At 48.3% G+C, this 19,983-nt stretch overlaps 2 protein-coding genes across 3 annotated transcripts in view; one reads left to right on the top strand and one right to left on the bottom strand.

The window, feature by feature from the left end:
• LOC137788242 (zinc finger and BTB domain-containing protein 24-like) overlaps positions 1-1,811 on the top strand; it is a 50,112-nt gene extending 48,301 nt beyond the window's left edge. For both annotated transcript variants that reach the window (XM_068581134.1, XM_068581133.1), the window contains exon 7: positions 256-1,811. In XM_068581134.1, the coding sequence (XP_068437235.1) occupies positions 256-1,093 (838 nt within the window). In that variant the 3' untranslated portion in view covers positions 1,094-1,811. The remainder of the gene's footprint in view (positions 1-255) is intronic.
• si:ch73-242m19.1 (uncharacterized) lies at positions 1,632-19,843 on the bottom strand. The gene is made up of 45 exons (XM_068580572.1): positions 19,282-19,843; positions 18,258-18,330; positions 18,047-18,157; positions 17,814-17,927; positions 16,934-17,128; positions 16,720-16,795; positions 16,419-16,570; positions 16,043-16,192; positions 15,569-15,670; positions 15,307-15,474; positions 15,135-15,217; positions 14,686-14,821; positions 14,399-14,602; positions 13,343-13,645; positions 12,896-13,096; positions 12,435-12,556; positions 12,103-12,331; positions 11,738-12,012; positions 10,718-10,855; positions 10,520-10,613; positions 10,305-10,430; positions 9,631-9,764; positions 9,460-9,556; positions 9,327-9,376; positions 9,054-9,242; positions 8,269-8,380; positions 7,995-8,169; positions 7,545-7,683; positions 7,315-7,468; positions 7,142-7,237; positions 6,506-6,670; positions 6,225-6,424; positions 5,665-5,782; positions 5,473-5,593; positions 5,273-5,382; positions 4,815-4,964; positions 4,618-4,665; positions 4,132-4,299; positions 3,638-3,784; positions 3,428-3,562; positions 3,182-3,334; positions 2,864-3,073; positions 2,404-2,524; positions 2,163-2,320; positions 1,632-1,948 (listed from the first exon to the last, which is right to left on the bottom strand). The coding sequence occupies exons 1-45, from the start codon at positions 19,491-19,493 to the stop codon at positions 1,886-1,888; spliced, it is 6,477 nt and encodes a 2,158-aa protein (XP_068436673.1). The 5' UTR covers positions 19,494-19,843; the 3' UTR covers positions 1,632-1,885.
• Between the last annotated feature and the right edge of the window lie 140 nt (positions 19,844-19,983).

The raw sequence follows: 19,983 nt of genomic DNA, 5'->3' as shown, positions 1-19,983 counted from the left end.
TCTAATTCCTACTTAAGTGTAATGTTTGTAATCTGCCTCAAACAACTCTGACGGCAGAAAATTATTTTTATCTTTAAGAAAGTGTTGCATTGTATTCTTAAAATGTTTTTCAATGTAAATCTTCATCTTGAAAGTAACTTTAAAGTAAATATAGTGGAGTAAAAAATACAATATTTCTTAAAAAGGTAAAAAAAAAAAAAAACAGCTTTAACATTGTAAACAAACTTGATTGAAATCAAAATGTCGTCCTTTCAGAGGAGAGAAGCCGTACGACTGCACCATCTGCAACAAATCCTTCTCGGACCAGAGCGCCAGACGCCGGCACGTCGCCTCGCACTCGGGCAGCAAGCCCTTCGTGTGCTCCTTCTGCAGCCTCTCCTTCACGCGCCTGGACAACCTGAAGACGCACACAAAGTCGCACAACAAGGAAAGAGCGAGCGAGGCGGCGGCGGAGGAGGCGGCGCGCGGAGGAGGCGGCGGCGTCCTGCAGCTGCAGCAGTACCATCTGCCCGTCGGCGCCGACCAGGAGATCCAGCTGGTGGTGACGGGAGACGACATGGACTTTGTGCCGGGTCAGAACCAGGAGATCAGCATCATCGCCACGGAGGGGGACGCGGCGGGCTCGGCCCACCACAGGCTCACCCTCCTCGCCCCGCCGTCGCACCAGAACGTGGCTCTGGTGACGCACGGCGCCGCGGCGGACCAGAGCGCCCGCGTGCAGACTCTCGGCGTGCTGGAGGGCGCGATGGCGCACCAGCCGGAGCAGATGCACGTCATCACGCTGAGCAAGGAGGCCATGGAGCACCTGCAGGCCCATCACGGCGCCCCGCGGCCCGTCCAGCAGCTGCAGGTGCTGCACCAGCCCGTCCAGCAGCACCTGGCCGTGGCTCAGGGCGCCCCGCCGAGCCGCGAGCAGCACGGCCAGGCCGCCGCCGCCGCCGCCATCCACATCGGAGGCCAGAGCGGCCAGCCCATCGCCATCAGCCAGACCGGCGAGCAGATCTCCAGCCACCACATCCAGGGGCAGACGTTCCAGATCCAGGCCGGGACCGTGTCCTACCTGTACACCACCGGGCTGCCGCAGGAGGGCTGAGGGGGACCAGGCGGCGCCCGCACCTCATCACCGGGGTGATGGACGAGCACAATGAGCATCATCCAGTTTTACGCCACATTTTCTGTCAATTTCCCAAAGACATGCTTTTTTATTTTTCTTTGACTACTGATTTCACTTCTTGTCGGCGCGCAGAGACAGTTTTACAAGTTGAAGGTGACCAGTTACAAAAGTCCAATTAAATTGGATAATAATCCTGTTTTGCAGAACATACACATGTTTTTGATGAGAAGTCCTTGGATTTGTTTTAGGGATTCTATCAAGCTTGTGTTAATATGCAAATATCAACACTTTGAGTGAAGTTGGGCACATTTGCCGTTAAAAGTTTCTCAAGTCTTGGATGGATCTTAAGTCTTTGAAAGAAAGACAACTTAAATCCATTCCTGTTCACATTTTAACAGTTTTGGGCATTATGGTGGATTTTCACACACTTTACTGGACAGGAATTGAAACCATGAGTTATAGAAATGTGTGAATTAATCTAAAGAAATGTTCAGCAGGAGAACAAAATGTAAATGTGAATAATGGACTGACCTTGGTTTTATTTCCTATTGATATGAATTACTCGTTTCACATGAGGCTGAAATAGGATCAAAACAGTTTAATGGTGCTTCACTGTGTTATGAAGGGACGATACAAATACTGGAAGACATTTTTAAACATGATGGAAAATAAAAGTCCTTGTTGAATGACATCATAATGAGCTGGTGAACGTACAGTAACTCCTGAGCTGTAAAAGTGAAAAGTTGTTGAACAAGTTATTGTTGTTGCTCTTCAGGACGAGCCTGACGGGTCCGGTGGCGTCTCAGCAGTCAGGACACGCAGACGAGACGGTTCCTGAAACAACAAACCGTGATTTATAGATTCATCGTGAAACATCCCAAACAGCAGTTTGACTCGATGACTTAACGTTGAATGTGTAACATTTCATTACAGCTCATTTTTGGCTGACTCAACCTATTTTCATCAGTTTTATTACATTCTATACTACGACGTCCACGGTATTTTCTGACATACTTGTTATAATTCACATTTTCTCCGGCTCGCTCACCGCTTTAGGTCTTTCTATTCCCGTGAGCGAGCGGCTCCGGGCCGCCTCGGCTCTGTGGCGTGGAGGCTCTGAGTCTGCTGTGCTCGCTGCGGTACCTGCTGAGGGACTCGTGGTCCTCCATCGGCTGACGGGCAGCTTATAATCCGACCTGCTTTGCCCTGCGAAGGAAGCGAAGCGCCAGGTGAAACAGTTAAAGCGCTTTTCAAACAGTTCATGCGAGCGTGCGTCTGCTGATGTGAACCTGCGGTGGAGGTGCGTCTGCAGGAAGCGTCTCCCAGGTCGGTCACCCGGTCCTGCAGTCTGTTCACCTGCTGAAAGGCTTCTTGTTTGAGGCCGAGCTCCTGCTGGAGCCGGATCCTCACCTGCAGGAGGGCCACAGGAGTACAGGGGCAACAGAAAAGATGGATAATTATTTGCCATTTTGGTCCATTTGTGGTAGCCAGAGGATGCTGACTACTCATAAATAGACTTTTCCTGACATTTGTGGTTTTAAGTGTAACGTCTCAATAACTATTGGATGGATTGCCTTGACATTTTCTACATGCATACATGTTCTCTTTATGTTTTCGGTGATCACTTAACATCATCTCACGCCATAATCGGGTCAAAATAATTCAAATTCTTCTGTTTATGACGAAATATGCCCGACAACAGGGCAAAAAAACTTCCTCTTGAAGTCAAAAATCAGATTATTTGCAGACCTGTCGCATCTCTCTGGCGCTGCGTTGTCGGTGTAACCGGTCCATCCTGCCGCCTCGGTCCAGCTGCTCGCTGAGCTCCCGCAGCCGCCGCTCTCCGTCCTCCACGGCGGCCCTCATCTGGTCCAGGCTGCGCTCTCGATAGCCGTCCAGCTCCTGCCGGCTGTGGGCCGCCTGCGCGGACTGAAGCCGGGCCAGCTGGAGCTCCTCGGCCTGAAGGTCAGCGGGTACAGTGATTCAGAGCGGTTCAGTTGCCTCTCGACGTTTTTACATTGTTGAATTGATAATGAAAGAAAATGTCATGATGCGGCATGGCGGTACCTTCCTGCCCAGCAGCGTCTTGGTGCCGCTGCACTCGGCCCGACAGCGGCTCAGCGCCGTCCTCGCCGCCTCCAGCTCCTCCTGCAGGATCATGACCTCCTCCTCTGAGCGCATCTTCACTCTGAGGGCGTCGCTGCGGCTCCTGATCTCCCTCTGGGCCGGAATAAAACATGTTATAACGTGTAGAAGTTGTACGGTAAATATATATATAAATGGCGGTAGGACGACAAAGTTGACGTATTGCACCTGCTGAGTTTCCAGCAGCTGTCGGTGAAGCTTCGCCTGGTCGACCGTCTGCCTCCAGCGGCTCAGAGCCGTCTGTTGGCCGAGCCGAGCGGCCAGCCGGCGGTTCTCCCGCTGCAACTCGTGGACTTCTTCTTTCTGACGAAACGGTCGGTATTTGAGTTCAGCCTGCGTGCTCGAAACGAGCCACTGCTCCGTTTGGTCGTACTGTACCTTTAAGAGAGCGAGTCCGTCGTCGTCTCTGGTGCCGCCTTGCTTCTTCCTGAGCTTGAGGAGTCGGTCCACTCCCTCGCCTCGGACTCTGCTCACCATCTCGCTCACATCCTGCTCCATCTGCTGGTGGGACTCGTCAAGCTGGGCCTGACATGCAAAGAGGAGCAAATATACATTTTAACCGGCTCAAAGAATATTAAGAATAAGATGCAACTGGATCCCCATTTCATACAGAAAACTTACTTTTGCATGGGACAGTTTTAAAACTGGTCCCACATGAAGGAACGTTTTCTTTAACGTATGTATTATAGCATTAATAATAATAATAGTAATAAAAAATGTAATCATATAAAATGGTACGCAAGAAAACACAGATTTCTATAAATTTGTTTAGTTTTTTTGCAGAAAAACTCAACCATTAAACCAACAAAAACATCCTATATTTACATCATCTTCACTTTCTCTGGTCCAGAGTTCAGTGTGAAATGTCTCACCTTCAGCTGGAGGCAGGTAGAGAAAAGGTGGCGGACCAGAGGGTCGTAGCGTTCTTTAAACTTGAGACCGAGTTGCTCCTCCAGAGTTCTCCTCTCTTCCTCCAGCTGAGCAACGTGTGTCTGCAGCGCTGAGATCTGCAGCATCATCCCTCCACACGCGGCGGCCACCTGCGGAACAAACGCCAGGGTTTCCTTTGAGGAACACGCTCCGTTTGCCCGATTTCAGATGGTTGCAGGGACTTGTCGAGGTTTTCTGTTCTTCTAGACGAGCCGCACGAGGCTACCAGGAATATCTCACGATATTGTCACCCAGATGTATCCCCCCACCATTTCTATTCCTGCTGCTGGCGTCGTGGAGAAGTTCCTCTGAATAAAACATTTCCCAGATGCCTCAGCTGTGCTTTCTGGCCAACACACACACACACACACACATACACTTATTTCCGGTTTCCCACACACAAAGTCTTGTGTGGTTCCAGCGGTTACCTCGTTGTGTGAGTCGCTTGCCGGAGAGTCTTTCAGATTCTTTACATCCTGACACAAGAAGTAGAAAAGAATCACACAACGCGTTACAGACTAACAAAGTCACTGCTACAAGCACCAAGACAACACGAGCTTAAGTTGAACAACCAGCCATGTTGCTCTTTACAGAGCGTGGAGGTGCTGTTCCCCCCCACACGTACCTGCTCGCTCCGATACAGCAGTCCAGTCTGGTGCTGCAGGATTTGTTCATAAAACTGCGAGTAGAGCAAGAAGCCGCGGCGCTCGCGCTCCATCAGGGAGCAGCCGAGGTGAGCGAGGCACCGCTGGAGGCGTCGCCGAGAGACGCTCAGCTGGAGGACACAAACACCCGGGAGTCTTAACACTCGCGGAAACATCCGGACAGTGAACGCAACGCACAACTGGAAAGGGAGCGAATGTAAGGAAGTACAGGAATTCAGAACTACAGGTGTAAAGGTGAGAAAATGAGGTTAAAAAAGAAAGTAAATGTATATTTCTTGTTTTTTAATGGACTTCAGAGTATGCATTATCAGGAAACATATTTTCCATGTCAGAGGATACAGGTCCAGCATGTCGTTAGCAGGTATTTGCATGAAGACATACTTCATACTGTACTCATCGTGCATGATGACATCATCACCTGTCCCTCGGCTTCTTCAGCTCCCTCCATCAGCTGCTGGACGAACGTCTCCACCACCTGCGGCCGCTCGGGGCTCAGACTGTACTTCAGCGGGGCTTTCCTCCACAGCTCTGCGCAGACGCACAGCCTTTTCAACTCTTAACGTGTTCTCTGTATCAATAAAGTACTTTCGAGGTACTTTGGGGTTTTTTACGGGGTACCTGTGGGGAGCGCCGTGTCCTGCCTGGTCCTCTCCGACAGCACCAGCGTCAGCTCGTCGTTAATCCTCCTCTGCACCGCGCGGATCATGTCGCACTCGCTGCTCTCCAGCAGATAGTGAAGCTGAGAGGACGACGGCGTGTTTAAAAATACGTTTCATTATGAATTCACGCAGCTCAGTCGCGCTTCTCTACCTGCCAGGTGTTCACGTCCACCTCTGACGCTCCAGGTGGAGGCAGCAGAGACGGGTCGCCGCGCTCCTTCCCCAGCTGCTGAGCCAGAGCTCTCATGCTGGGGTCGAAGATCTCCGCTCTGGGAAGGAAGCACAGACGCTTTTAATAAAAGGGATTAAGCAGCGTGTTTAAAAGTTCTGTTTCCGGCTCCAGATGTTGGGAAAAAAAAAAGAGATTCATCGGCTCGTACGAGGTTCTTTGAGTCGCCGTTCTGGAGCTTTTCATCTCCTCACGTGGAGTTTGAGGAACTTTAAAAAAGGCATTAAATTGTCCTTGAAGACACTTGAAATCTTCCGAAGGGCCATTGAATGCACCGTGTTGTGAGATTGTTTAGTGTCAAACTGCTTTGTACAATATTGAGTGATATCTTTATCTGGAATAAAGACTTAAAGCAACCACTGCCACTGAAGAAGTCACGGGAAAAGAGGAATAAAATAATCACACTGGTGGCTTTTGTCTGATCTGGTGTGAGCTCAGCGAACCTTCGCAGCGGTCCGAGTGTCTTGAACGCCTCACGGTACCTGTAGAGTTTCACAATCTGCTGACACACGCCGGGCGTCCTGAACGTTTGAGCTCCCGAACGCCTTCGAGTCCAGACCTCCTTGAACACCTGCAGCTGCTTCGTCAGCAGGAGGAACCCTTTCATCACGGACTGGACTCTGACCGGGTCCTGAAGACGAGCAGCAGGCGGAGCCGTCTTCCTCGTCTCCTCTCCAGCGTCCTAAAACAAAAGAGACAGAACAATAGAGACACAACGCAACAGACATTACATTCAAAGTATTATTCACAGAAAGTCTTTCACCTCATCGGGCTTTCCGTTGAGCTGGTGGTCATCCTCGTTGCCGTGGAGACGGACAGGCCCCGCCTCTTTCTCGCTGGTCAGGACGTCCTCCAGCAGCAGAGAGAGGCCGAGCATCGCGGCGTTGGCCTGCAGCCGGCTGCGCTCGCTCAGACCGCTCAGACACAGCTGCACACAAACAGAGACGCACAATTAATGAGCAGGTTTTTATTCTCCTCACAAAAGACTTTTAGAAATTTGAAGTTTGAATCAATTTGAGAAACAAAAATATCCTCAAGAAAAACACAGTGAGTGAAAAACTAAAACCTCACGGTTTTATGATTCCCCGAAGAAGTTAAACTTCACTTAAGTTTAGATGGTCCTAATTAGCATATCAAGATGAGTGAGTGAATAGGTGAGTGAGTGAATAGGTCATCTAAAAAATACCCAAATAAAAAGGTTTTAAGTTTAAGACATTAATTCAAGTGGCTCATTGTTCTATTATAATATTTCTGTGAGACATTTTATCTTTGATCATTTTGTCCTGATGACGGTGTTACAGGAAAACAACTCATGATGGCATTTCCCTCCTATTTCAAGTTGACGAGGCCTTTGAAAGCGGCCGTCTTCGGGTCGACACCAGGAACGAAACACGTGCACCTGCATGCAGCGCTCGATGGGAGCGACGTCCCAAACAGCCAGAGGGAACAACCCGCCGCCGGCCAGGAAACTCCTCCAGGGGAACATCCTGCGCGCCTGCGGACGAAACGACGCCAACGCGGTCAAATAAATCCCCCCGTCGGCTCGACACGTCCACGGTGCCGTGAACCCACCTGGCCGCCGCGCGCCTCCAGAGGCGGAGGAACGGGCAGCGTGAGCGCGAACGCGTCCGGCCGCAGGGCGTCGCTCAGCAGGGGGAGGGCGGCCGCCATGTTGTCGCTCACGCTGCGGTGGGAAGCGACGTCTCCAGAGGAGAGGAACTCCTCCCTGAGACGCGACACGAGGAGAGGGAGTCAGCGATAGTAAAGAAAAGGGAGAAAAGGAAGCGTCTGACCTCACTGACCTGATGAGGCGTCTCACGGCCGCGTCGAACTGCAGCAGGAGGACCTGCCTGCGCAGCTGCAGCAGCCGGCCGACAGACTGCGGGCAGCCGGGCGCAGACAGGAAGTCCACCTGACGCTGCAGCTCCAGCAGCTCCGCCTCTGTGAGGAGGAGGCGGACAGGCAATGGGAGGACTGGGAGTCAACATACTGGTCTGTATCGGGTCTTTTGTTACGTCACAACGCTTGTTACATCCATCATTATTTGTGTGAAATTGTCATTTTTAGCAAGTTAACTCTTGAATTATGCCAAAAAAAATTGTTTTGTGAGGTCACAGTTGACCTTTGACCTTCCTCTACCGAACACAACGCAGTTACTCTTCGAGTCCAAAGTTCACGTTTGTGCTAAATTTGATTTAAACTCCCCTCACGGCGTTCCTGACGCTGAGGTTTTGTTTGACAGGCCGGCCTACCGATGCCCTCGGCGCCGCCCCAGTCGGCTGCGAGCGAGGCCGGGACGTCCCGCCCTCTCCTGCGGCGCCGCGAGTCTTCGGCGTTCCCCAGTCTGGAGAAACCGACCAGGTAACAAGTGATGTCGTGGAGCGCTGAAGCGATCTGCAGAGTGTGATGGAGCGCTGCGCCGCACGCCTGTTAGATCAGCACGACACGGAGGATTATTTCAAACTCCAAAAAAGGATCCATGGCTTTGTGAAGAGCTACATCCTCGTGTGTCTTCAGGAATCTCACCGGAAGGTTTGTGAACATGTGCAGCACTTCAGTGAAATGTGGGATGTACCACAGGTTGAGGAGCGTCGCCCCGTCTGAGGACAACAGCTGCTGAGGCCGAAGACGAAAGGTCCTGATGGGAGAGACGTGAGAGGAGCGAAGAAACAACAGATCTGAGATGTGACGGACAAACCGGTCCTGGTTTCTACGATAGTAACGCCTGCACACCGAGGAGAATCTGAATTGGACTCTGGTTACACTTTTACACATCGTACATGTACACATTATGTACAATGAACAAGATCAATATAAAACATTTGAAGACAAAGGTTAAATGTTACTCCTTGAAAGTTAGTTTTCCTTTTAATTTCTTCTTTTCATGCTACTTTTTTATACTTTGTTCTATTTATTCTACTTTGAATATTTGTTCATCCATGAGAGGAGAGGAGAGGGCTACAAACACATTTCATTGTGCAGTTCTGAGATAATAATAATGATAATAAAGCTACACCTTCATAACACACATTTATAGTTCGTGTATGTTAACAGACAAATATTATGAATCTGTGTGGTGATTTCCTTTTATGTTTATAACAGGGCTTCTAGGACGTGTTCAACATAGAAGGTACATTTATGAACGTATATTTATGAATATATATTTATGAATGTATATTTATGAATATGGGGGACATTTTAAAACCTGGCAACAACCTGACATGGTAGTGATGTTGATGTCAACATGTGACGTGCACACAATTCTTCTTCATATTTGCACATTAATAACATAAATTGGCAGCTGGTTGTACCGGAGGTCGGGCTGAAGGTCGGGCTGAAGGTCGACCTCCGACTCCAACGCCACCTGAAGATCGAGGGCTCGACCCATGGTGAAGTGGGACCGGCGGACGGAGGGGAGGTCGTCCAGCAGGACGGTCAGACTGTGGTAATACGCCACGATCTGCGCTCGCACGCAATACTGAGACATCCGCGCGCTGAATCTGTGGGAATAAAAAAAAAACACAGAATTAACCTCCGACATGTTCGTGTCCAGCGTGACACACGTGTGTTTCTCACGGACTTACTTCTTGAGGAAGTCGATGATGAGGCTCCTTTTGAGCTCTGCTGCTTCCTCCTGCGGTGCGAGAAGAATTTGTTTTTCACTTCACGGACGTCACGATGTCGCTCGCGGCGCTCGGTCGCCGTGTGGAAACTCACCGGGGTTTTCAGAAGTTTCTTCTTCACGAAGGAATCCAGCATCTCGTCTCGCAGGCCCTTTTTTTCCAGCTGGATGGACACGAACGCTTCCGCCAGCCTGGAGTAACAAACACAGACTGGATATTTAAAAAGAGGTGAGGCTGGTTTGTTCTTCAAAGTGAGGACGGTCACCTCGCCGTGGCCGTGGGAGTTCCTGCCGAGCCTTCGCAGCGTGAAGAGTTTGATTCCTCCTGCAGGTTGTTGACGTCGCTTCCATGTTTGGAGTCCAGATTCACGTCTTCATCAGAGCGACGAGCGGCTTCACTCTGGAGATGAAATGAAAAACAGACTATAATAACCTGAAGTGTTTAAACAGCAGTTTATTTATGTTAAAAAGCTTCAACACGTAGGACCAGAATCAGCTTTTCGTGTTCAGATCTTTTATGCAAGTAAAAGTGTCAGTAATGTAAAAGATTCTCCATGAGAAGCACTTAAAACCCTAAAAACTACAGAAGTATTATCAGCAAAGTGTACTTGTTCAGCAGTAAAAAGTCCTCTGATGAGTCTTGCTCGAGTATACTTCATTTAGTGGGCAGTATGGAGTTCATACCGACGGGAGTATGCAGTATATGAACTTCAAACACAGCCTTTGAGTTGTTTTAATGTACCATTGTGTTGTTTCTAGGACAAAATCTTTAATCTAACTGTAGTAAAAATGGATGTTTCTTTCATCCCATTCCTGCACAACATCTCCCTCTGAAATACGATGAAGTAGAGGTAGTTGTACTTGATGAAACCCATTAAACACACACACACACACACACACACACACACACACACACACACACACACACACACACACACACCTGGCTCTCGTTCTGGGCGGCGTGACAAAGACGCAGCAGCTTCACGGCGCTCATCAAGGCGTTCTTCTGCGTCACCTGACAGCCCAGAGCCACCTGCAGGTTCTCTACGCTCCGCGTGTTCACGAGCTACACGAAGAGACGAAGACGTTCAGTCAGAGGCCGGTCGATCGACGGCGAAAGGTAAAACCTGCAGCTTTTTAAAAAAGTCGACGTACACGAGCCACCGCCTCCAGCGAGCTGAAGCTGAAGCTCCCGATCTGGCCCTCGTCCAGCTCCTGGACGCTCAGAGGCAGGTGGGACGGCGTGAACCTGCAGCAGACGGCGCACCTTTCATCACCAATTTAAAACATACGTTCAAGACAGATGCAGGCGGGTGCAGCTTCTTGACGACGGGCCTCGTGTGGGTGTTTTACCGGTCGACGCCGCCGTCGTCTTCCAGGGCGGGCCGCCGCTCCGCTCCGCGTTCCCGCTCAGCGACCTCAAACAGCACCGGCCTCAGGTGGAGGTGGAACGCGTCCACGCCGAGCCCCGACGCCGCGTTTCTGTACAACCTGGGAAGAGTTGTTGAATGTCATTGAGCAAGTTAGATGTCTGTGTGGACAGAAATGTTACCGGAGCTGGCAGACAAGCTCGTTTTTTTTTTCACAAGATCCACGCGGATCTTTCATTTTTTTGGGACACAATATTCAGCCAATGAGAGCTCATGTTGCGTCTAACTGGGGGTCATCTTGTGTTCTGCTTGTCGGTAAATGACTGCGAGCTGCGGACGAAATGGAAACCGTCAACATGAAAGAGGAAAAATATGTGTGAAATCAATTATTGTTGGAAAACATAGTAAATAAAATGAAAAAAAAAGTAGCAAGTAAAAACCTTTTGAAAAAATCGGCTTCGACCAAAGAATTTACAAATGTGCTGAATGCGTTTATTATTTAAAGATACAAGTAGACGAGGGCAATAAGACCTTCTGTCGGACAGAATGTCATAATGTGCATAAATAAACAACATATTTGTATACTTATGTTAAAATGATCCATGTCCATTGATACAGATGTAAAAGCTGATGTTTGCTGTTTTAAACTAAAAAACACACAAGATAATACCAAAATAAAATGATCAACTGGCATATTATTGATAGTTTTTGTAGTTTTTTCACGAACTAACGGAAACTACTTTTACAATCAATAATCATGAGGCAACGAACAAACCAGATGTGTATATATTTACAATTTTTAAGATGCGTTTAGGTGCAACATTCTTATCTGATTGTAGCAGAGACGCATATATTTCTGTCCAATTCTGATTCGTGGCCTATTTAGTTTTCTCCGTCTGTTGCTTGTCAATCACAGATGCCGAGAATGTAAACTCAAAACACACAGATCACTTAGAAATCCCTGTTTCCCCCCCTCCTCCTGCACGGCGTGCGGTATCTTAACTGTGCCAGATGTGCGGTCTCCGAGGCCGCCTCCAGCAGACGGTGGCGGATGGTGACGAGCTCCAGCAGCTTGGAGAAGGTTTCCACCGCAGACAGATGTTTCTCTCTTCCTGCCGGCGTCGCGGCCTCCTTCGCCCCCTCTTCCTCCTTCGCCCCCTCTTCCTCCTTCGCCCCCTCTTCCTCCTTCTCCTTCTCCTCCTCCTCTGCAGACCCGACCAGCGACTCCCCCACCTGTTGGACCGAGATCGGGTCCTCAAAGAAAACGCCTGAGAACAACTGACAGCGGAGAGGGGAAAAAAAAAAAGAAGAAGTTCAGACTTATTTCTTTTAATTCGATTTGGATTCCTCAGGAATTATTGAACCCACATCCTTCTGGATCTGCGGGCTGTAGGAGGCTCCGGGTGCTTCCAGGTGCTCCCAGCGCTGCAGCGCCCTCTCCAGGAGCCGCTGCCGCAGGACCAGCGTCTCGGCGGCGCCCGCGGCGCCGTGCAGCTGGCAGAGCTCCAGGTGAGCGCGAGCTAACCCGTCGTAGACGGCGGCCGCCAGGCAGAGGGACGGGTGCACCTCCAGCAGGAACGTGGCCATCAGGGCGGGGCTGCCGAATGGGACGCGAGGGAGGGGGAACGCAAGAGAGGCGACAACATATGAGGAGATGAAAGAAAAGACAGTCGGCGGTTAAGACTCGTGTGGTGACTCACCCGCTGCCGCCGAGCGACACCAGATGTTTGGGGACGAGTTCAGGTGGAACGCCGAAGTCCTGAGCGGAGCCTTTGCGGTCGTCCCGCCAGACGCGCTGGAGGTACTGCCGCTGTTTCTCAATCTGACGAGACAAACGGGTCAATCTGAGATCACACTAAAGAGGCATTTACAAGACTAGTTTGAATACATTTCAACACAAAAACATCAGTTATTTGTTTGTAAGTATTTTCATGATGTGTTAATCTGCTCATTAGTTCTTTGATTCGTATATTAATTAATCCCAGAGTCCAAAGTGAAGTCTTTAAGTCACTTTCTTTTCCCCAAACAGTTAAAAAGTGAAAGATATTTGATTGACTGCAACATAAGATACCAGCAAATCTGCATATCTGAGAAGCTAATAGATCAACTTACTCATTGTTGCATGATTCATTCAGTCTTTTTGGAGACTTCCTGTGTTCACCTGATTGTCCAAAATGCCCGTGATGAGCTGCCGGTGGCTCTGCAGGCAGCCGGTCTGAGCCCTGTAGGCCTGAAGGAAGTAGTCCTGGTTCAGGTCCAGCCGCGGCCGACTGTGCATGATGTCGGTCACGACGCGGGCCAACGCAAACCTCTCCTCGGCCCCCGATGCATGCTGGTAGGCCTCGTAGTAACAGTTTAAGAGCTGGAGAACGGGGAGTAAAACAGCTCGTTGATCGATGAATCTCACGTGTATAAATACAAATTAAACAGACAAATACATATTCACGATTTCATTCAGTAAAGTCATTTTTTAGCTCAATTTTAGTCCTCAACTTGATCAGAAAGTGCTTTTCAAAAGGTGTAACAGGAACACTTAACACTCTGACTGATCATACGAGCCAACAAAGAGACGTGAACGCGTCCATGGTCTTCTTCTTCGTCACTGCACCTGCACTTTGCTCTCCAGAAACTCCGTCTCACACGTCCACAAGTCCAGCAGCACGGCCACGCGGTCCACATCCGGCCCGGCGTCTCTCGCAGCGCTCGCCGTCCTCTTGACCCCGTCCCTCTGGACGAAGCGCGAGCCGACCAGGAGGAGCTCGTCCTCCAGCTCCCGCAGGTCGGTCAGGGCGGCGTCGTACACGACGAACAGGCCGCTGTGGTCCTGCGCGTGGACCAAGCGCTCCTCCGCGCTGTAGAAGTCGTGCAGGTTCTCCACCGCGGCGAACTCCATGAACTCTGAGCAACGGACCTGCGATCAGCGCAGACGTCACCATCAACCAACGCTGATCGCAAAGACTCCGGATTCAATACAACTATATTCAGGATCCATGACTTTAACCCATTGAAAACTGTGGAAACCAATTTTGTCTCCAGACCTTTTTTCCTGTTTGAGTGTTTTTCCCTGAGTTTGAGTTGTCGTAGGAACCCCAAATTAATCCCACTACTTGTGTTTATTGTCAGTATTTGTTCAGCAAAGTCTTGGAGAAAAAATGTACATTTGCAACCAAAAAAAGCTATTTTGATTGTAACATCCAGCATGATATGAGCCATATTCCCCAAAAATGCCTTGTGGGGCGGTTAAAAAGACACCTTTTTGGAAAGATTGGGACTTAAAGAATCGGAATATGCAACAATAAACAAAGCCTCGGCCTGTTACGAAGGAGTTTCAGTCCAAAAAATGTAAAAAAAATCACGCATTTTATGCCAAAAGATTGTCTGACTGGGGCATGCTGGGACTTAAAATGGGCGCGGGAGGATTTTTTGCACACAGTTTCCAAAAGGTTAAACAAAATTTCCATGACCAAACATGTAGCAAAATCTTGGTGTAAACAGTAAAAAGTGATAAAATGTAGTATTTAAACTAACAATGAGGATTCAAAAGCATACAGTATACCGTAAATGACACAAATAAGCATTTTAAAAAGCTTTTCAATCGTATATTGTTTAAAATAAGTTGTTAGATGCTACCGCTGTTCCCATGTAGACGTTCACGCGTTCCTACCTTACAGTCGACGGGGGAGTTGTGGCTGTACTGGAGCGAGCCGAGGCCTCCCGCCTCCCCGCTTCCTCCCCCGGCTGCGTTCATCCAGCCTGTTTCCTCTGCTGTGCCGCACAGCTCTCCCTCCTCCAGCTGCAGACCCGCCAGGTCAAAGGTCAAAGTCCTCTCCACGGAGCGCAGGTAGTTCAGCAGCCCGAGAGCGACGCGCTGCAGGAGAGGGAGAGAGGCGCTAAGACCAGCGCTTCAGGCGGGTTTTTTTCCTTTTTCATTACGCGGACTGTTCGCCTCACCTGCAGCTGCCGGAGTTTGAGGTGACGCAGGTGAATCAGGGACAGGTAAGCGCCTCTGGTTACGATGGGATCTGAGCTTCCTTCCTCTACGCTATCATCCAGACCCAGGAGCTGCAGGCGGTCCTCCAGAGAGCAGCTGTGTTCGGTGGGAGAAGCCAAAGACACAGGAAGCTGAATCCTCTAGTGGAGCCAGAAGTGGCTGACGTCAGGATTTATTTATTTTTAAATGCTTGTCACATCTGCAAGGTAACCAACAGCTAACAAAAGATTAAATATACACTGATATAAAACAGAAAAAACAAGTCTTTTGGCCTTTTTTACTTAAATAAAAAACAAAGTTGTACTGCTTGAAAGCAGTACATTAACAAACTATTTCAGCTCTTCGACAAACGTTTTGAGATTAAAAACCTCACAATGAAAGCGGTGTTTTCTGCTGAAGTAACACACACCTTCCCTTTGCTGTGCTTGAGGTTGGACTCTTCTTCTTGAGGCCTCTTCTGCCTCTAGATCTGGAGAGCTGATCCGGTCCTTCCTAACAAGGGAATGTTGCGATTAATATGATGTCCTCCCCCCCATCCACACACCCACACACCTCTGAGCAGGAAAGTGGACGACACACACCTGAGTGAGAGAAGCAGCGCTGTAAACACTCGTCCAGATCTCTGAGATCTGTTGTCGCTTTGTCTCCCCGCCGCGTGAGGTCGGCGAGGAGGTCGGTGCCGATCGGAAGTCGCCGACATGAGCGGCGCGGTCTTTTAAAGTCGCGGTGACGTGGAGCAGATCAGAGACCTGAGGAGACGCACAGGAGAAAAAGACAACTCGACATCTGACGCACAAACATACAGTGTTTGATACGACATGCGACGTCCAGACGTCCAGTCACCTGAAGGAACCGGCTGCTCATCTTCAGCAGCTCGTCAACAGATTTATTTTCCTTGAGCTTGGTGACGAGCTTCTGCTGCCACGGATCCCGTTTGGGCTTCACCTGCAGGACCGAATCCCACGAGTCAAACGCACAAATACTCCTTTAAAGACCAATCCCTCCCCTATGGGGGGAAGACTGAGCGATTGTTATATTAAACTGTAAATCATGGCTTGTTTTATTAAAGGAAAACCCCCAAAACTGCTGTATGTGGATATATTGAACTCCATAAGTAATACACAAGTGAAATATATGGTTTGGTACATTTGGAAAATTTTGGGGCCCTCGCCTGAATTTTGTCTGTACGAAACATATAACTGATATTTACACACCTGAACACAACCTCACATGTGTAGCCTTTATTATAACACCAAAACTATTAAAATAGCCCTGGTGGTTGCAGAGATACACTCTTTTTAGTGTACTCAGTCCCACCTGGATGAAGGGCAGCCAGTCGGCCTCCTTCCTCAGCGCCGTCCTCCCGCTCTTCCTCCCCCACTGACCTCTGACCTCCGACCCGTCGTACTGAGGAAACGTCTTCATCTGCTCCTGGAGCACGAAAATGGTTCTGAACTCCCTCCACACCTGAGAGACAGATTCAGACACGTTGCTGATAATAATATAGCTCTCCTGTGAGAACCACGTATCTATTAAAAGAAAAACTGCCCTGTTTTGGGCTTTGTGTCGATGCAATGGTTGATATATATATGTAATTCCAGTCGGAAAAGTAACAAAAGCTGCAAAAGTATAAAGTTGCATGAAGTAGAAGTACCTCAAGCGCACAGTACTGGACTACATGCGTCAACATTACCGAGCTGAATAACTCCATCTCGTCCGCGGTGCTCTCGAGGTTCCTCGTGTCGTAGTTCAGCTGGAAGTGAGCGACCAGCGCCTGCAGCTCGGGGAGGAACTCCTCCAGCTGAGCCGAGAGCCGGGGGACCCCGCCAGCCGGCCCCGAGACGCCTGATGGACGGATGCAGGGGTCATTTCACTCCTGATGTCTGAGCATCCTGTACTTTTCTCTCTGTTTCACCCCTTTCAGCGGAGTTGTTCCTATGAGATAATGCTATAAATCTAATGATGGGGAGAATCGCTCTTGGTTTGAGTCTCACCGTCAACATGTTGAGGCTCATGTGAAGTTCCCTCACGAGGCTTCGCTTCAGGTTCAGCCGGTATGCAGTGCAGCACCTGTTGGAGGCGTTTCATCCCTTTCTCAGTTATACCGTTTGGATGTACATGACTCTAAATCAAACAAGGAATACATAAACGTTGTCAAATAAAACATCAAAAAGGTCAGACAGAGCTGTTAGCGCTGAGACTTTCTACCCGGAGGAAGTTGTGGACGGGCTGGACGGCGTGCAGATGGCAGACGAGCCAGCGGAGGTAGATGACCACGTCGTCCTGCGTCGGCGGCTCGGAGGCGTTTCCTCGGCCCGCGAGGATCTTCTCTCTGCACGCCGACAGCCGGCGCGCTCTCTGCACGGCGTCCTCGTACTCACTCGTCAGGCACGACATCTGATCCTGAGGGACAACAAGTCTGATGTCAAAGATGCAGAAGATGCAGTCGAGGTTATTTCCTCGGTTATAAAAGGATTTTGTTCAGTTTCCTTTAAGTTTGTTTAACTATAAACAATCTTAAGGTTGTTCCAGCAAAAATGTATATTTAGAGAAGCAAGAATACTAAATAAAGAAACATCCCTTTGCTGAAAAGAATTAATTGGATTTTCTACCAGATTATTAAGGTCGTCTTTGACTATTGATACTACCATGTCTGTACAATATGGTCTCTTTGTGTACACTATATGCAGAGTACATGCACTAAAATAGTTGTGTACTTCTATTTCACATTTTATGGCGCTGAAGCTGTAATCCATGTAATTATGGTATATATTTGCAGTTTTTTTTCATCTTATGGGATAATAAACTGTAAACTTCGGACTTTTGGTGAAAAATTCAATGTATTTGGAAATTCGGCCTTTATCCTTAGGAGGCTTTTAGTGTTCTTTCTGCAGATTTTTAAATAATTAAATAATTTAATTACTGGCAACCTCACTTTTTCAATTCAAGGACATCATCATAGAACATCGAGTGGGATTTGCTAGCTGCCTTTGTCACATGTCCTCTCTCACAGGAGGAGAAAATGAGCAGTAAGGAGGATGAGCTCCTGCCATAATGAGTCTTATTGTGTTATTTGAGACATTGCCACCTTGTAATGAGGATAAAGCTTCTCAATGACGCTGGCGTGGCGACAGAATCTCCTCCATCTCAGCATGAGCAGATATTTAATCTGAGCCAGCTGATGCGATCTGTCAGTGTAGAACTGCGGAGAAACACAGGAGAGAGAAAAAAGGGGAAATTGGTTGAAATGATGTCACTTGTGTAGCATATTAACGTTTTGCCATGTTCTTTTGTTTCCTGGAGTGTGTGTAACGTCCTCACCTGGTGCAGAAGCAGAGGCAGGCTGTCAGGAGTGTACTCCAGACTGAAGCAACTCTCCAGCTCTCTCTGCATGACGTCAGCCTGAGACCGAACCGGCAAAGCTTCAGCCACCTGCAGACGTTTAGCAAACACACAAATCATCAAGTGAGCGCTCCACAAGCTAGAAAATGGCAAAATTATTTCAGTTAAAAAGATGAATTGTCTATGTGACCTGAAGGCCTCTCCTCAGGGCGTGTTCTCTCTCCACCCGGAAGAAGGAAACATCTTTTGGAGGTGGAACAGAACTGAAACAAAGCTAGAAGTTCATTACAACTCCAAACAGCGTTGAAAGCAAAACTATGAAGAAACACGACAGTCATGAAACTGCTCTGCTTCTGCTAATGTTTCAGCGTTACAATTGTCAAGGCCTTTCATCCGGCCACACTTCTATAATACTTTATTTAACTTAACTTGAGCGGCAATGCTAACAGCTCAACTCATCAGGAGGCTGCATTTAGCGTGTTAGCATGCTAACATTAGCTAATTAGCGCTTAACACAAAGTGCAGCTGTGGCTGATCAGAGTGGTTTTAGTGTTTTAGGTATTGGTCATAAATAATTGGACGAATTCAAATTGTGACCTGATGGAGTTGAGTAAACAACAACACAATTTAAATTAAATTAATTTTCTGGGTTTTTTTTGTGCCGCATATTTCATCCACTAGTTTGTTTTGATGATATTATAATCAAACTTTCAAATGTCGCCACAGGAAAATTGAGAGGATCATGAAAAGTCATTAGGATTCAGTTTTCTGGGACCACGAATGACAAAATAACATGACAAACAATACGCAGTTAACACTAGTGGACCGACAACATCTACATCCCTAGAGGAAGTGAGGATTTGGCATTGCATTGTGATTATTCTCTAATTAATCATCATTTCACTGAGAATAAATCTAAAGTCAACTCCCTGGCAATTTAAAAACATATTTCAGACATTTCAAAACAATTCGTTAAAAATAATGTGTCTTATGGTTCTTACAACAACAAAAAACATTAGTTTAAATTTAACTACTTGAGCTCATAAAATAATCCTAAATGTCTAAAACTCAGATTTAAGGTGAATACAGGGAAACTTCACACCTTCAGCAGATGAATCCAAAAACATAAATTTGACTTTCAGTGAAGCTCAAACATCCACTGAACAATAAAACAACATGTTTGACTGGATGTGGGGGCTTTGAGCTCCACCTACCTGGCAACCCAAACACCAGCAACACATCCACACTCACAACCATGACCCGAGCCTCCTCCACACCTGTAACACCTGGACGCCTCCGTCGCCATCGCTCCTCCAGGACTTCCAGTCTCCTCAATCTCCGCCCGGAGTGCCGAGAGTTGACGCGACAGATCTGCCTCCATCTGCTGCACTTTGGCCGAGGAGGAAACTCTGTACGCGTCACACATGGCTCAGGAACATGTGGAATCCCCCCCAACAAAAAACATAATAATAATGCACTTTCTTAAGCCGGAGCCAAATCTCTGCCTCCTCGTGCCGACTTGTTGTGGTGTATCCATGGAGACAAACGTCCCTTCATCTGGTCTCAGTGACAGCTTTTGATCTGTAGAGGGCTCTAACGGTTCACTGGAGTCTTTGATTTGATTATGGAGCCAATGTTCGTCTCTGTCACCACTTAAACTTACATTTTGTTTTAATACACAGCACACTATACACATGTATGATGATGCACCGGTTGTTGAGCAGCACATACCTCAGCAATCATGTGTTCAAAACGTCTTGACTTAATCTCAGCGATGCCCCGTTCCTCTTGGATACAGCGTTGTGATTGGCTCCCAGCTCATGAAGTATTAGCCAATAGCAAACCGGCTCCTCGGTGCCTGCAGAGTCAAATCTGTGCAGCTGTGCAATTCCTCTAGAGACAGAAATCAAACACCA

Source organism: Clinocottus analis, unplaced genomic scaffold (assembly GCF_023055335.1).
Source record: "Clinocottus analis isolate CAN_PGR_092001 unplaced genomic scaffold, fCliAna1.0.p SCAF_17, whole genome shotgun sequence".
Classification (NCBI taxonomy): Eukaryota; Metazoa; Chordata; class Actinopteri; order Perciformes; family Cottidae; genus Clinocottus; species Clinocottus analis.
The sequence above is the reverse complement of the archived record's forward strand: the minus strand, read 5'-3'. Positions and strand labels throughout refer to the sequence as shown.

Coding starts and splice junctions, on each gene's coding strand:
- si:ch73-242m19.1 (XM_068580572.1), bottom strand. CDS start 19,493: ATGTGTGACGCGTACAGAGTTTCCTCCTCGGCCAAAGTGCAGCAGATG. Junction 17,129..17,813: donor AGCTTTATCCTCATTACAAG/GTGGCAATGTCT, acceptor GTTGTCCCTCAG/GATCAGATGTCGTGCCTGAC. Junction 10,431..10,519: donor CGCTGGAGGCGGTGGCTCGT/GTACGTCGACTT, acceptor CTCTTCGTGTAG/CTCGTGAACACGCGGAGCGT.